Source organism: Lontra canadensis, unplaced genomic scaffold, assembly GCF_010015895.1.
Source record: "Lontra canadensis isolate GAN:19392208 unplaced genomic scaffold, GSC_riverotter_1.0 scaffold71, whole genome shotgun sequence".
NCBI lineage: Eukaryota > Metazoa > Chordata > Mammalia > Carnivora > Mustelidae > Lontra > Lontra canadensis.
The window spans coordinates 1,776,825-1,791,079 of NW_022631065.1; the positions used below are offsets into that span (position 1 = coordinate 1,776,825).

General features: G+C 53.9%; 1 protein-coding gene across 2 annotated transcripts; it reads left to right on the forward strand.

Moving 5' to 3' along the window:
- The first annotated feature begins 1,763 nt into the window (after positions 1–1,763).
- Positions 1,764–13,031, forward strand: CAPG (capping actin protein, gelsolin like). Of its 2 annotated transcripts, none has more exons than XM_032880666.1 (10): positions 1,764–1,833; positions 7,009–7,044; positions 7,226–7,398; positions 7,497–7,651; positions 7,854–8,021; positions 9,207–9,356; positions 9,703–9,795; positions 10,254–10,386; positions 11,978–12,066; positions 12,839–13,031. In XM_032880666.1, the coding sequence occupies exons 2-10, from the start codon at positions 7,022–7,024 to the stop codon at positions 12,902–12,904; spliced, it is 1,050 nt and encodes a 349-aa protein (XP_032736557.1). In that variant the 5' UTR covers positions 1,764–1,833; positions 7,009–7,021; the 3' UTR covers positions 12,905–13,031. The 2 variants fall into 2 exon arrangements, with proteins under 2 accessions (XP_032736557.1, XP_032736556.1); XM_032880665.1 differs by having other exon boundaries at positions 1,818–2,018.
- Positions 13,032–14,255: the final 1,224 nt, after the last annotated feature.

Below are 14,255 nucleotides of genomic sequence, written 5' to 3' on the forward strand. Positions count from 1 at the left end.
AATTTTATGATCTCGTTTAATCTTTGCCTTTATCTTTCTGCCCACTTACAGACTGGGTACGGTGAGGCTCCAGATTAAACACAGCGAGTAAGTAGTCAAACTATCAGCTCTTTCTGCTCTGCCAGGTTATCTGCCCAGCCACAGGTTCTTGTGGGGACAAGGCTCTTGTGGGTGTTACAGCTCAGATTACCTTGTATTTAAAACCAGCAGTTTGGGGCACCTGGGTGGCTCAGTGGGTTGAGCCTCTGCCTTTTGCTCTGATCATGATCTCAGGGTCTTGGGATCGAGCCCCACATCAGGCTCTCTGCTCAGCGGGGAGCCTGCTTCCCTTCCTCTCTCTCTGCCTGCCTCTCTGCCTACTTGTGATCTCACTTTCTCTTTCAAATAAATCTCTCTCTCTTTCTTAAAAAAGAAAAGGGAGGTATGGGGGAGGTCACCCAACTTGCATGGGCTTTAAGAAAAAAAAAAATGAAAAAGACCAGCAGTTTGACCATGAAGACACTCAGATGTCAGCCAGTCTGCATTCTCCAAATAGTATTTACCATCTTGCTCTGGTCTTGAAATTTTAACACGTGGATTTGGCTTCGTTCTGCCTAAACCACTGCCCCCTGGGTGGGGCCTTTGTCTCTCAAGCCTGAGCCTTATCTTTAACGAGCCTGTTGACCAGCACTGGGCCAGGGCAGGCCTGAGTCCCTAGAGCCGCACGTGTGGTTGAGTAACTGGGCGCTCACTTTCTCCTGGATCTCACGCAGACTCTGCATCCCTCCGCATGGATTCAGAAAGAAATGGCAGCTTCCCCCCTTACACTGCCCCTGCCTCCCATTCCTGTGTGACCTGCATCTGGTCGCACAGGACCGTGGGCAAGCCACTTGTGCTCGCAAGGCCTCAGTCTCCTCCTCTAGAAAGCGTGCAAGCAAGCTGGCCACACTAGCTCCAGGGTCCTGTGATGTGATGCAGGCAAGATGGCTCCAGGGTTGAGACAAAACCACTCCTTTTTTTTTTTTTTTTTTTTTAAGTAGGCTCTACACCCATGTGGGGCTCCAACTCACAGCCCCGAGATCATGAGTCGCATGCTCTACCCATTGAGCCAGCCAAGTGCCCCAAACCACCCTTCCTTTTATTGCTGTCCCTCAGAGCACCCAGTGCCAGGACTGTGTGTCAGCAAACATCTGGTGAACGAGAAGATGACCCAGGGTAGACTCGGGAGACGTTTTGAATGCAGGACACAGCAAAGAATGTTTTCTAGACCCCAGACACTCCCTCATTGGTGAGCTTAAAAAAAAAAAAAAAAAAAAAAAAAATCAAATGTATGCATTCAGGGCAAGGAGAAAGACAAGTCTGGGGGAGGAGGAAAAAGTCACTGAAGAGGCAGTGACCCCACCCAGGAAATATGACTAACCCAGCTGAGGCTGGGGCAGGCAGAGAAGTCCGCCTGCGGCTGGTGAGTGTGGTAGCTCTCCTGAGGCTCTCCTCCCAGGTCCCAGACTCAGAGGCTACCCTGGCCTGCAGCCTGCTGAGACCACTATGGGGAACCCCCCTCCATCCGGAGTGGACTTTAGCACCCCATGCCCCACCGGGTGCCAGCAAGAAGCCAAGCTGGCAGCATCCCCTGCTGGGCCCCAGTGCTCTCCCTTCTCCATTGAGGCCGGCGGGCCCCTCAGCACGGTTCTCCCAACCCCCCCACGGGAGGGGACCAGGCTCCACGGGGGCGGGGGCGGAGCCAGGTGGGCGGGGCATCCCGGCCCTGGACTTCGGGAAGTGAGAAGCTGGGTGGGGCGGGCTGGGAGGAAGAATCTGAAAAGGAGAAGTGCCAGGAAGGAGCGCTGCGGAAAGGTGAAAGTGGCTGGGTGGGTGAGGGAGAGCCGGCCCCTGGGACTTCTGCCTGGGACCCTCTAACGCGGGCAGGGGGGGGCTGGCTACCAGGGTCTGGAAGCAGAGACTCACATTTCTGGAAGCCGCTTTGTCCGGGACCGGTGTCCCCCAGCCCGCTGTCCTGGCAGCTTTGTGCCAGGCTCCAGGTACATTTATGGTCTGTCTGGAGCCCCACGGCTGCCCCGGAGGAGGGCGGGTTGTGCCCAGGATACTGAGGACCCACTGCTGGGTGAGGCGTGTCCTGCCTGGCCCGAGAGGAGGTGCGGATATCCTGACAAATTTGAGGATGCGGGTCCCTGAGACTGGACTGGCCTGATTGTAGACGGGTGGGCTGCAGTGGTTGCGGGAGAGGGCAGCGCATTTGAATTCAAACTGTAACACAGTCCATTATTTTGCAAATTCAGTGAGACCTCAGCCGAGGGTCTGCTCCGGAGCCTGGGGTAGAAGAAGGAGAGGAGGAGGGAGGGAAAGGTGGAGGAGGGAAAGAGTAGGAGCGCCACTTGGTGTCAGGGGAAAGAGCACTAGCTAGGGAGTCCCCAGGCAAGGCCTCTGGACCCAGCTTCCCCCTTCCCCCGGGAATGCCCGTGTCCCAGGCTGGGGGGACCTGCTGTCATTTCTAGTGTTGACGCTTACCCCCCCACCCTTTCTTGAGAAGTGAGGTAGGGCTGTTTAATTTCACAACTAGAGGCAAACGGACCATGAGGTGAAGGGACCTGTTCGGATCAAAAGTCAGTGTCTGAGGAGGGCGGAGATAGCACAGGAGGGCAGGCAGGGACAGCTGTTCGGACAGTTGTCAAGCATTGCCTTAAAGGTCTGCATCACATCAGCCCCCCCCCCCCCCCAGGCTCCCCAGGCTGTCCTCAAAGGCGGGATCCTAACAAAGTCAGGGCTGTTGGAGGGCCAAGCCCGTGTGCACCCTCCCCCACTCCTGGCCTCTGGACAGTCTCACTGGATTCCCCAGCCTCTGCTTTCTGGTTCTAGGGCTGTTGCAACCTGTCCCAGCCTGTGAAATCCCGTGCTCTCTTGGGCTCCTGCTGCGCTGCTCTCAGAATCACAGCCCCACAAGTCCTAGGTATCCAGTATGTCCTCTGAGCGCCCGCAGGGTGCCCGGCACAGGGTGGGGTTTGTAGCGGCAGAAAAGTTTTCCCTTCTTCCCTTCTAGATTCTGGTCTAGTAAATTGATACAAGACAGATTAACGGGAGAAAAAACAGAGTTTAATCATGTGTATACCTCCTGTATACTTGGGAGAGACCCAGGAAAACACCCTGAAATGGTTGAAGCCATTAGAAATACCATTAAATACCATCTTATGTTAAAGAAAAAAGATGTTGGGGGTCAGTTACGGGAGGTTACCAGGAAAGGCATAATGAACAAGGGAAAGATTGTTATGAAGATTTAAGTGGCTGCTTCCCCCTTTGATAAGTTGCTACAGTCATCCCCCCTCCCTTCCTGATGCTGTGGGGAGACACCCTTACCAAGGGAGATTTCCCTTATAAGTGTAAATGTCTCTTACCAAGGACAACTTCTACTTCGTTTTCAGAATGTTACCTGTGTCTGCTGCTTCTTAAAAATAGCCGGTTTAAAATAATCAACATGCCAAAGAGGCTTATTTTGGGATGGTCTCTTTTGCTCCACTTCAGGTTCTAGCTATGTTCAGAGAGGCAAAATACTGTCTCTGCCCAAAGGGCCTTTATAGCCTAGTAGGGGAGGTAGGCAGATCCATAACTCAGAGTACTCCGAGAGTGGGAAGAAGCAAAGGTTTTAAGGTAAGAGGTATTTGTGGAAGAGGCTGTCCTGTGAGATGGTGAGTTCCCCATCAGCAGAAGTGTGCAAGAGGAGGATGGTGAGGGATGCTGTAGAAGAGATTCCTGCACTGTGTACGTATGGGCATGTGTTGGGAGGCAGATTCGGAACAGGATTAGATAAGTATTTAGGCCCCTTCTAACGCTGACATCTGTGATTCTGTGACAACACCACCTAGGGGAAGTTTGTGGCACCACTGGGTGTGATGGCTCCCGACTGCTCTGCCTCCTCCAGGTAGACCATGAGACATGGGTTGTTCTTTCTCATTTCTGTGCCCCCACCATCACTCTGCCCAGTGCCAAGCTCCCAGTGTAAACTTTGTATGGAATTGCACGGAGCCTGTCATGGGCTGTTGGAGGAACACAGGAGTGTCAGTCGAGTCTGCGGCTGTGGCTGAGAGGTGAAGCTGTCAGATTATCCTAATAGACAACCCGCAGGTAGAGACTGGAGTATCTGCTCCTGAGTGAGAGGGCTGGGAGTGCTCCCGGAAAAGACTGAGGCTGCTGAACGTCCTGGCAGGCTCATTGGACAGCTGGCGTTTGGTCTGGGCCTGGAGGGTGGTGGGCTTCACTGGACTTGAGGGTGGGTGTGCACACTGGGCAAGCTCAAGCTGCTGTGGGCTTGGGCAGAGCCGCTGGAAGGGAGAGGTGTCTGATGGCCCCTAGAGTAGAAGACCAAGGGGCAGGGATCTGATGGGATGGCAGGTGTTCCTGCCCCGACCTGAACTTTAGAGTCTCCCTGGGACTTCTCACACATGCCCTCCATCCCGGCTCCACCCCGAGAACTTTGATTTCAACTGTTCTGGTGTGTGGCCTGGACACTGGGATATTTTTTTGAGCTCGATGATTCTAATGTACAGGCAGGTGTGAGATGCCTTTCTGGCCAGTTAACGGGCAGCAGAGAATCACCTGGAACGTGTGTTCAAAATGCAGATGCACAGGCCCCACTCCACACCTCTGTGATCAAAATCTCCAGGCCTGGGGCTGGGGCAGCTGTGTTTTTATAAGATCCCAAGCTAATTTGAACAGGCAGGGAGGATGATGAAGAAGCAGGTGGCCAAGTGGGTCCTGGAGACCCGCAGTTCCGATGGGGAGCTGCCTGCTTCTGAGGTATGGCCCAAGCTCCCCGGTCAGGGACAGAAAAGGAAAAATAGTAACGCTAACAATTGGCCCTCTTGTTCACACTATCTCTCCCTGCTGGCTGGGGTGTGGGACAGCCGCCCCACCATTTCAGACCTGAGTCACAGGCTGAGGAGCCTGTGGCAAGGGATGTGGGCAAGCATGTGACCTTTTGTGGAATGGAGGAACATTAAAGGTTCCCTCCCCCAAATTTCCCCTCACTGCCTCCTGCTTTGGGAAAGAGTGATTCTAAACAATGCCTTCAGCTCTGCTGTGAGTTAGGAATGGAAAAGAAGTCATGATTCCCGTGGTTTTTGACAGCCATTACCACTGCTCCTGTTTTCCCTCCGTTTTCTGCTCAGACCCAACACCCTCTGCTCTCCTGTCCATCCCCTAAGGATGGCTCTTCGCCCTTCCTGCTTCCCCAGGTCCCAAAAAGCTCCCCGTGGTGCCCGTTTGTCTCTTCACCCTGAAATTCCCCAGGCCCTTACCCTGAGTAACAGATGCTGTTCACCTGCACAGCGTGAATTGTGTTACAGTGCTGGCTAGTGTGGGCTGTGCATTTTAAGCCAAGAAAGAAAAAAAGCTGTGTAGTAATAGGAACATAGGAAACAGATGGTGAGTGAAGCTGTAGCTATTGCATTTGCTGATTTAAAAAAAATAATAATATATATTTTTGAAATATTTGCCTTTACCATTTCCCTCTTGAGTAACTTGTCCAAAAAAGATTGCTCTCACTGACCTATAGAATAATATGACATTTGAGGTGTGGGGGAGGAAAAATTTCCTCAGTCCCTTAAGGTCCTTCTAGAATCAGGTACACCCTAATTTTCTTTTCTATAATATATTTATCTTGTTTTTTATATCAGGATAATGCTGGTGGCATAGAATGAATTGGGAAAGTTCTCTTCTATTTTCTGGAAAATAGAATCGGTACTTTGTCTTCTTTAAATTTTTGGTAGAATGTACCATGTCTTGGGGGTCGCTTGGGTGGCTCAGTTGAGCATCCGACTCTTGATTTCAGTTCAGATCACGATCCCAGGGTCCTGCGATTGAACCCCAGGTGGGGTTCCCTGCCCAGCAGGGAGTCTGCTTCTCCCTTTCCCTCTCTTTCAAAGAAAGGAAGGAAGAATAAAAAGAAAAAAAAAAAGAAGAATGTACCATGACTTGGAATTAGAGGCAGAGGGTTATGTACAAATTCAGTTTCTTTAATAGATATGAAAACTATTCAGGTAGTCTATTTTTTCTTGATTGAACTTTCATAATTTATATCCTTCAAGGAATTTTCCCATTTCATATATGTTGTTGAATATATTGGCATAAGTTTTTGTAATATTCTCTTTGTCCTTTTAATATTTGTAGAATCTGTAGTGAATCATCTCTTATTTCTGAATTGGAAATTTGTGTCTTTTCTTTTTCCTAATCAGTTTGTCTAAAGGCTCATCAGTTTTATTGATTTTTTTTTTTTTTTTCAAAAACCAGCTTCTTAGGGCACCTGGGTGGCTCAGTGGGTTAAAGACTCTGCCTTTGGCTCAGGTCATGATGCCAGGGTCCTGGGATCGAGCCCCACATCAGGCTTTCTGCTCAGCAGGGAGCCTGCTTCCCCTCTCTCTCTCTGCCTGCCTCTCTGCCTACTTGTGATCTCTGTCTGTCAAATAAATAAATAAAATCTTAAAAAAAAAAACAACCCAGCTTCATTGATTTTCTCTCCATATATATTTTTTTATTTCTATTGATTTCTGCTCTTATATTTTTATTATTTCGTTTCTTCTGATTATTTTGGGTTTAATTTGCTTTTCCTTCTCTGGCGTTTTTATGGTGGGAACTTAAGTTATTGATTTTTGACTTTTCTAATATAAGCAGTTATTGCTTAAAGAGCTGTATGTCAGTCAGTCTCGTGTAAGGACCAGAGTTAGGGGTCTGGAAGCAGAGGAGAGGTATGGCTGAGAGGTCACAGCAAGAGAAAGATATTGGCTCAGGAGTCAGAAACCTAGTTTTCACTAGCCACTCACAAGCTTTGCGGCTTTGGACTTTGATTTTCTGAGCCTCAGTGTCTTTGCCTGCAAAATGGAGCCAGGGTAATCTCTTGGGCTCTTGCGATGAAGTTGTTAATGAATATGATAGCATTTGACACCTGGAAAGGCCTCCCCAGACCAAAGTGAAGGGTGGTTGTCATAACATTTGTAATTATAACGGCTTCTTCTGTCTTTCCAGAATCGGAAACAGCATGTACACACGCCTCCCCCAGAGGTAGGCTATATGCCCCATCCCCTTTCCCTTCTCCCCTTCTTCTGCCTCAAGGGCTGCCCTCCTCACAGCTTCCCTCATGCCGACACCACAGTCCCCCACCCGCCCCGGTCCTCCCCAGTGTCTGCTTGGGCCCACTCCTCCTGGGCCCTGACCACCACCACCCCCCGCTTCCCTCCTGCAGCGGCTCTCCGTTCCCAGCCTCAGTGCAGGATCCTGGCCTGCATGTATGGCGGGTAGAGAAACTGAAGCCAGTGCCTGTAGCACGTGAGAACCAGGGCATCTTCTTCTCGGGGGACTCCTACCTCGTGCTACACAATGGCCCGGAAGAGCTGTCCCACCTGCACCTGTGGATAGGTAAGGAGGCTGCGAGCCGAGCTGGGGGTGTGGCCCCAGCGGGAGCTGGGGCTGGCACTGGTCTCACGGGCCTTGCCTGTCCCTCCCCACCCCTGCAGGCCAGCAGTCCTCCCGGGACGAGCAGGGGGCCTGCGCTATGCTGGCCGTGCATCTCAACACCCTGCTTGGGGAGCGGCCCGTGCAGCACCGAGAGGTGCAGGGCAATGAGTCCGACCTCTTCATGAGCTACTTCCCACGTGGCCTCAAGTACCAGGTCAGAGCCCACCTTCTGGCACCCTTAGCCTGTGGCTTCTCTCCGAGCCACTCCTCCTTCCAGCCAGTTCTCACCCTGCAGGAGGCCCAGGTGCCCTCAGGCCTGGGTCCTCCCCACTTTCCGCCCATCCCCCGCTGGCAGGGGCTGCGGCAGGCTGGGGGCCTCCCATCAGCCCGCTAAGGTTGGCTGGTCTGGGCTGCAGGAGGGCGGAGTGGAGTCAGCATTTCACAAGACCTCCACTGGGGCCGCTCCAGCTGCCATCAAGAAACTGTACCAGGTGAAGGGGAAGAAGAACATCCGGGCCACCGAGCGGGCACTGAGCTGGGACAGCTTCAACACCGGGGACTGCTTCATCCTGGACCTGGGCCAGGTGAGCAGGCTGGTGGGGCTGAGCGCCGTGTGGGCACCCGGCTTTTAAGAGTGCCAGGGAGCGGGAGAGAAGCCACTCCAGCCTTTAGAAAACATTTTACATTCAGAAAGACAGAAACCTCCCTCTGCTGTCTAGCCAGGGTCTCTAACATGGCAGCCCACTGTCTCCTCCTCTTGGGGCCTTTGTAACTCCGAGGTCGCACCAGCCAGACCTCTTGTTCATTTGTCGGCTCAGCCATTCACTCAGTGAGTCTCTGATGCCTACTTGGAGTCTGCCCGGGGACCACAAATGGCTTGCCCTGGGAAGGCAGCCCACACAGGCCTGTCACCTGTTGTAATGCTCCCTGGGATGCAATGAGGACTCGGAGAGGCAGGATCTGTGCTGAGGGTGCTTGGGGCTGGGAGGGCTCCCTCTAGCGGGCACTGACGTCCCAGGCAGGAGCCATCTGACTAGACCCTCTCGAAGGGGGGACTTGCCTCTCCCGGTGAAGGGACAGGACAGGTGAGGCTGAGGCACTGAAGGGGGAGAGATGCAGAAACACATGCTGATGGCAGGGAGGGGACTAGCTGGGCTGGGACCCTGAGTGGGGACAGGAGCTGTGGGAGCGAAAATTGTTGCGGAGCCTGAGACGCAGGTCCTGAGACTGTTGGAGGAGTCTGGACTGCACCTTGTACTGAAGGCTCCAGGCAGGAAGCCGGCCTTGGGCAGTGTGTGAGGAGGGTGAGCAGTACTGAGTGGAGGGAGGCGACCAGTGCAGCAGGGTGCGGGTGGTGGTGTGAGATACAGGGCTCACCCCTTCCCTCACTCATTCGTTCATTCATTCATTCATTCTTTCAGTATTTAATACGTGTCTGGATATGTGCCAGTCTCTGTTTAAGTACTGGGGACACGGCTGTGAACAAAGCAAAGCAAAACACTCCTGCCCTAGTGAAGCTTACTTTCTAGTCAGGGGAGACAGATTACAGACAAGATCAAGACTTTATGTATTTGCGGGTGAGCCTTGTGGAGAAAAGGAAAGCAGGTGGGACACAGGCTGGCCACAGAAACACTCTCGCAAAAAGTGTCGTGTTGTCTTAGATGGTCTTGCCCCCAGGGGCAGTTCTTCAGGACCCCCTCCCCCCACACACACACACATGCGCACAACAGACTGGATGCAGGCAGCTGAGCCTCCCCACTTCCCTCCAGAACATCTTCGCCTGGTGTGGTGGCAAGTCCAACATCCTGGAACGCAACAAGGCTCGGGACCTGGCCCTGGCCATCCGGGACAGTGAGCGGCAGGGCAAGGCCCAGGTGGAGATCGTCACGGATGGGGAAGAGCCCGCCGAGATGATCCAGGTTGGGGGACGTTGGGGTGGGCAGCCGGGAGAAGCTGGGGGGAGGAGGGTGGTCAGGAGAGGAGGGTGGGGGTGGGGATGGGTGGTCTGGGGGTACTGCTTAGGGCTGTGGCTTCTCACAGGGTGCCTTGTGCAATTCAGAATAAAGCGCCCCTCTGGGTGGATGGACCAGTGCCCTGGCAGATGGACTGGGCTGGACCCAGTCCTCATTCGCCTCTGCTGGGTGCCCTTGTGCAGGACACGGTTTGCCTCCCCCAGACGCGGTAGCCTCAGGCATGACGGGTTGGGAAGGTCTGGGGCAGATGCCCAGGAGTCCCTGGAAACCTGGCCTGCTGTGGCCCCTCTAGGTCCTGGGCCCCAAGCCAGCTCTGAAGGAGGGCAACCCTGAGGAAGACCTCACAGCTGACCGGACAAACGCCCAGGCCGCAGCTCTGTATAAGGTGGGCACTCTGGGCCTGCCCTGCGCCGGGGCAGGGTGTGCTGAAGGTAGAGGGGGAAGCCCGGGGAAGGTTGGGTCATGCAGCAGGGTGACTTATCCAGGGCTCTGAGCGAGGTGAGGATGGGAAACGGATGGATGCCCAGCCCTTCTGAGGAGATAAAGACCACTTCACTTCTCCCCCATTCTTGGAAAAGGAAGTGTGAAACCAATGCTGAGCTTTACTTTTTTGGGTTCATTGCATTCATTTGTAATTTGGAGTCCACTTAATTTCCAAATGAATGCAGGGCCTTGGCGCTGCAGTGACTGAGGGTGACATGAGGGTTGGTGTGCCCAGTCTCCTCTCCACTCCTTGGGCTGGGGCCATGAGTGGGGACCTTGGGGGCTGTGGTCTAGGGGCGGAGGTTAGGGCTGTGTGCTGGGGGCAGTGGGTAGGATCTGGCACTGCCCATCCTCCGCCAGGTCTCCGATGCCACCGGACAGATGAACCTGACCAAGGTGGCCGACTCCAGTCCCTTTGCCCTTGAGCTGCTGCTGTCTGATGACTGCTTCGTGCTGGACAATGGGCTCTGTGGCAAGATCTACATCTGGAAAGGTACACGTGGCTTCTCCATTCTAGCCTGAGGCAGGCCCCTGCAGCTGCTCAGACCTGGGCATGCTTCCCACTGTGGGGCTCAGCCTGCCTGATTGCTTTCAAAAACAGCACCAGGGAGCTGCTGAGCCTTTTCTCTTTGCTGTTCCTACCTCTAAATTCCAGGCAGGGGTTTTGAAGTATCAGCAAGCCTTAGAATCACCAGAGGGCCTGTTAGAACGGATGGCTGGACACCCCCCCCCAAAGAATTTTCATATCTAACTGGTTCCCAGGCCTTGCTGCTGGTCCAGGATCACATTTGGGGGGACTGCTGTCCTAGAGCACCCCTAGGCCTTCAGGGCTGCTGGGACCCCAGTCTTGCCATTCTGCCTTGGGGTATGACATAAATTTTAGATAAATTAAATCTCACTTGGTGCCCTGGGTAATGAACTAGTACAACTTGTTTTTCCCAAGAAGTTATATTGGCTGGAGATAGAAACACTGTTGTGTACAAGCTTGTTCGCTTGGTTTAACTCCAAAAATGTTGAAACAAATCTCTGAGTCTCCGACTGACCCTGGGAACTTCTTTCTCCATGCTTCTCTTTTCTTGAGTGTGTCTTACCTCCCTGACCAGATTATAACCTTCCTGAGAGCAGGAACAATATCGTCTCCAGTGTTGTGGCGAAATAACATTTGCTCAATAAATATTTGTGGGGGCAACCAAAGCCCAGAGAAACCCGCAGCCCTAGCCTGGGGAGGAAGATGGGGAGGGATTAGGCGGTCCCAGGGTAGCTGCTGCTGGCCAGTAATACTCCGGGCTCGGGGACAGCAAGGAGCTGCTCTCCTTGCTTTCTGTGAGCTGGGGCGGGGATGGTGGGAGACTGGACACTGGGGCTGCCTTTCCCCTCTTGCCACAAGGTACCTTTCCCATGGAACCAGTCCCGAGCTTGAGGGGTTCCCACATGTCCACAGAAGGGAATTTAACCCCAAGCAAAGAACCGAATCATTTTGGAAAGAGAAACCAGAGAAGAAAAACAAACAAAAAGAAAATTGGGAGCTAGCAAGAGAAGTATCTTGCCTTACCTAGACCACATCTTTCACTAACGGGATTGCCCACAGGAGGGGATGGATAACTGTATGGTCTTGCTTTTTATAAGCTCTGGCATCATGGGAGTGAGGTAATAATAAATCACAGCCTTTTGTCCTATTTAGGTTTACACAGAAGGCTTGATACTTGTTAATATTTGTCAACAGTACAGTTGACAGACTCCAGCGGTAAGGTGTCCTGGATGGGGCTCTCAACTTAGAGTCTCATGCCACGGGGAACACTAACTCTGAGCATCCATGGGGCCCTGGTCCGAGCAGAAGGTTTCCATTAGAGCAGGCAGAAAGGAGGAGTTTCCATCCCATTTGGAGCTGCCAGATTAGAAGAAGTCTCCAGGCCTGACTTCACACCTCCAGACTCCTCAGCATCTTAGCACCTCCTGGTCCATTTATTTGAGAAGCTGCCAGCTATCTATGGACCGCTTCCCTCATCGCTTTCCCTGAGAAAATGGGATGTAGGCACGAGAGGGTCCCTGCTCTTTTTAAAAAATTCCCCTTCCGATTGATCCAGGGCGAAAAGCTAACGAGAAGGAGCGGCAGGCAGCTCTCCAAGTGGCTGAGGACTTCATCTCCCGCATGCGATATGCCCCCAACACTCAGGTGAGGAGAAGCCTGGTGCCCCCCTCCCCCTCCTGGGGCTCTTCCTGTGGCCCCCTAACCTGCAGACCGGACAAGAAGGGCTGGAAATCGTTGGGCACAGTCAGGAACAGTCAGGCCTCCCTACGGGCCCCTCCAGGTTGAAAGCCCTTTTAATCCTTCAACATTTAAAAGTACATGGTGTCTTCTCTTCCCTTTTTAAAATTTATTTATCTGAGCGAGAGCGAGCTCGCACACGAGCATGATGGGGGAGGGGCAGAGGGAGAGAGGGAAGGAGAGCAGCGGACTCTGCTCAGTGCGGGCTCTATCTCACAACCCTGAGATCATGACCTGAGCCGAAACCAAGTCAGATGCTCAGCTGAGACACCCAGGCATCCCAAAAGTACACAGAGTTTTCTGAGGGGACGTTGGGCAGCCCTCCTCTGGCAGCCCAGAGAGCCTGGTGCGGGCAGCCTGTGTGCCTCCTCTTGGCCCTGGTCTCCGGCTCGTCCTGCCCCTGTTGCCCCAGCACGGTGACTCCATGAGTCATTCCAAGGGGAGCTGATAAGGCTCAGAGATGACAGCTGCATCTCTCGGACTATGCACCCAAGTGCTTGACGCCATCTGTTTTCTCAGCTGTGTCCCATCTCTTGGCTTATTTCTTGGCCAGGAGCATCCGTGGCCTGGGCGACCATGTGGACTCAGGCCTGGCAGCCGGCACCCTGCTCCACGGCTCCGCTCTGGCCTTGCCTGGTGGAACCTCGTGGGCTAGACTTCTCCCCCGGTCTTCCTGCAGGTGGAGATTCTGCCCCAGGGCCGTGAGAGCCCCATCTTCAAGCAATTCTTCAAGGACTGGAAATGAGGGTGTGCGCCTCCCTGACCCCCGCCTCCTGCCCGCTTTCTCCTCCTCTGGCTGCCTGGTCAGTGCAGAGGTGGCCCCGAGGCTGTTCAATAAAGGTGATGAGTGCTTTCCTGACCCTCTGCCCTCACCGCCTGCCCTGAGCTAATCCTCACTCCCCGCTTGCCATCAGGGCTCATCCAGGGGCAGGGGTAGAGGAGGGCCCAGCAATCCCCTGTCGTCCCACTCAGGGGCTGGGACAGACTTTCGAAGTGGTGGGGCCCAGAGCTCCAGATAGCTGGTGGGGACTTTGGGGAGCCCGGTGGGGAGGAGGCACAGCCCCAGGCCTGGGCACTGCTTGCCACTGGGGTTCAGTTCCGTCACACGTCCCCAGCTGGGACGAGGCTGGGGCAGCAGGCTGGGGACACAGTTCTGTTTGAGCTGTGATTTCCTCAGCTGCCCTGAGAAACCACTGTGAGGCGGCACCTGAACGACATGCTTGCTGACCAAGAGGACAGCTTATTGCCACTGCACACAAGTCTGGCTTGTCACCTCGGGGGCTCATCGCATCACATTAGGCCGATGGGAACAGGGCCACTGGAGGGCCAGGGAAACCCCAGGCTAGTGTGGAGAATCACGGAGCCTGGTTTGTGTGTTACCCTGCTTCTGGGTCATCCTGGCCAAGCTACTTTTCCTTGTCTAGGCCATTCTTTCGTATCATGGGGTGGTGGCTGGAAAACCAGGCTAGAGAGCCAAATGGGAGAACGGAGTAGCCCAGAGTGCTCAATTTGGGGGCAGGAGCAAGGCTGGGTAAGTCTGAACTGGAGTTCAGGAGGTCAGGCTGAGCTGCGGCTGTCCTGACCCACTCCCACCCCTGGGCCCCAAGGGTTATGTGGCTTTTGAGCTCTGATCGGCTGGATTCTTCCATCCCCAACAAATTCCAACCAAGTTCATCTTGATTTCGTGCAAAGTAGCACAGGGAAATCAGCTCAGCTCCTCTACGTATCCCCCCGTCTTCTCTCTGGGGAGCTGTGTGGCAGTCCTCCCCTCCCGCTAGAAGCCCACGTGGACTGGTCCCCAGCCATGCTGCAGGCTACTGGGTGTCGTCTGTCTGGTCTGCAGAATTAGCCTTCCGCAGAGCAAGTATAGGTAGGGGAGGAGCTACGGAACGGACACTCTCCAGTGGAGGTTGGGTCGTAGCCTTTCTGCGCCCCTGCCCCACCAAGCTCAGGATGCTGTTGGCCACCCCTGCAGGCCCACTAAGAACCCAGATTGGAGGAAGTAAAGGGGACGAAGGATTAGTTCAGGTGGGGCCAGGATGGTGTGAGGCAAACTGCAGTCCGTTACCAGCCCCGGCCTTGAGGCATCCTGCTAA

Bases quoted from the DNA above. Each gene is read 5' to 3' on its own strand.
- CAPG (XM_032880666.1), top strand. From the start codon at position 7,022: ATGTACACACGCCTCCCCCAGAG. The intron at 7,399-7,496 runs GTAAGGAGGCTG...CCACCCCTGCAG, and splicing joins CCACCTGCACCTGTGGATAG to GCCAGCAGTCCTCCCGGGAC. The intron at 9,357-9,702 runs GTTGGGGGACGT...TGGCCCCTCTAG, and splicing joins AGCCCGCCGAGATGATCCAG to GTCCTGGGCCCCAAGCCAGC.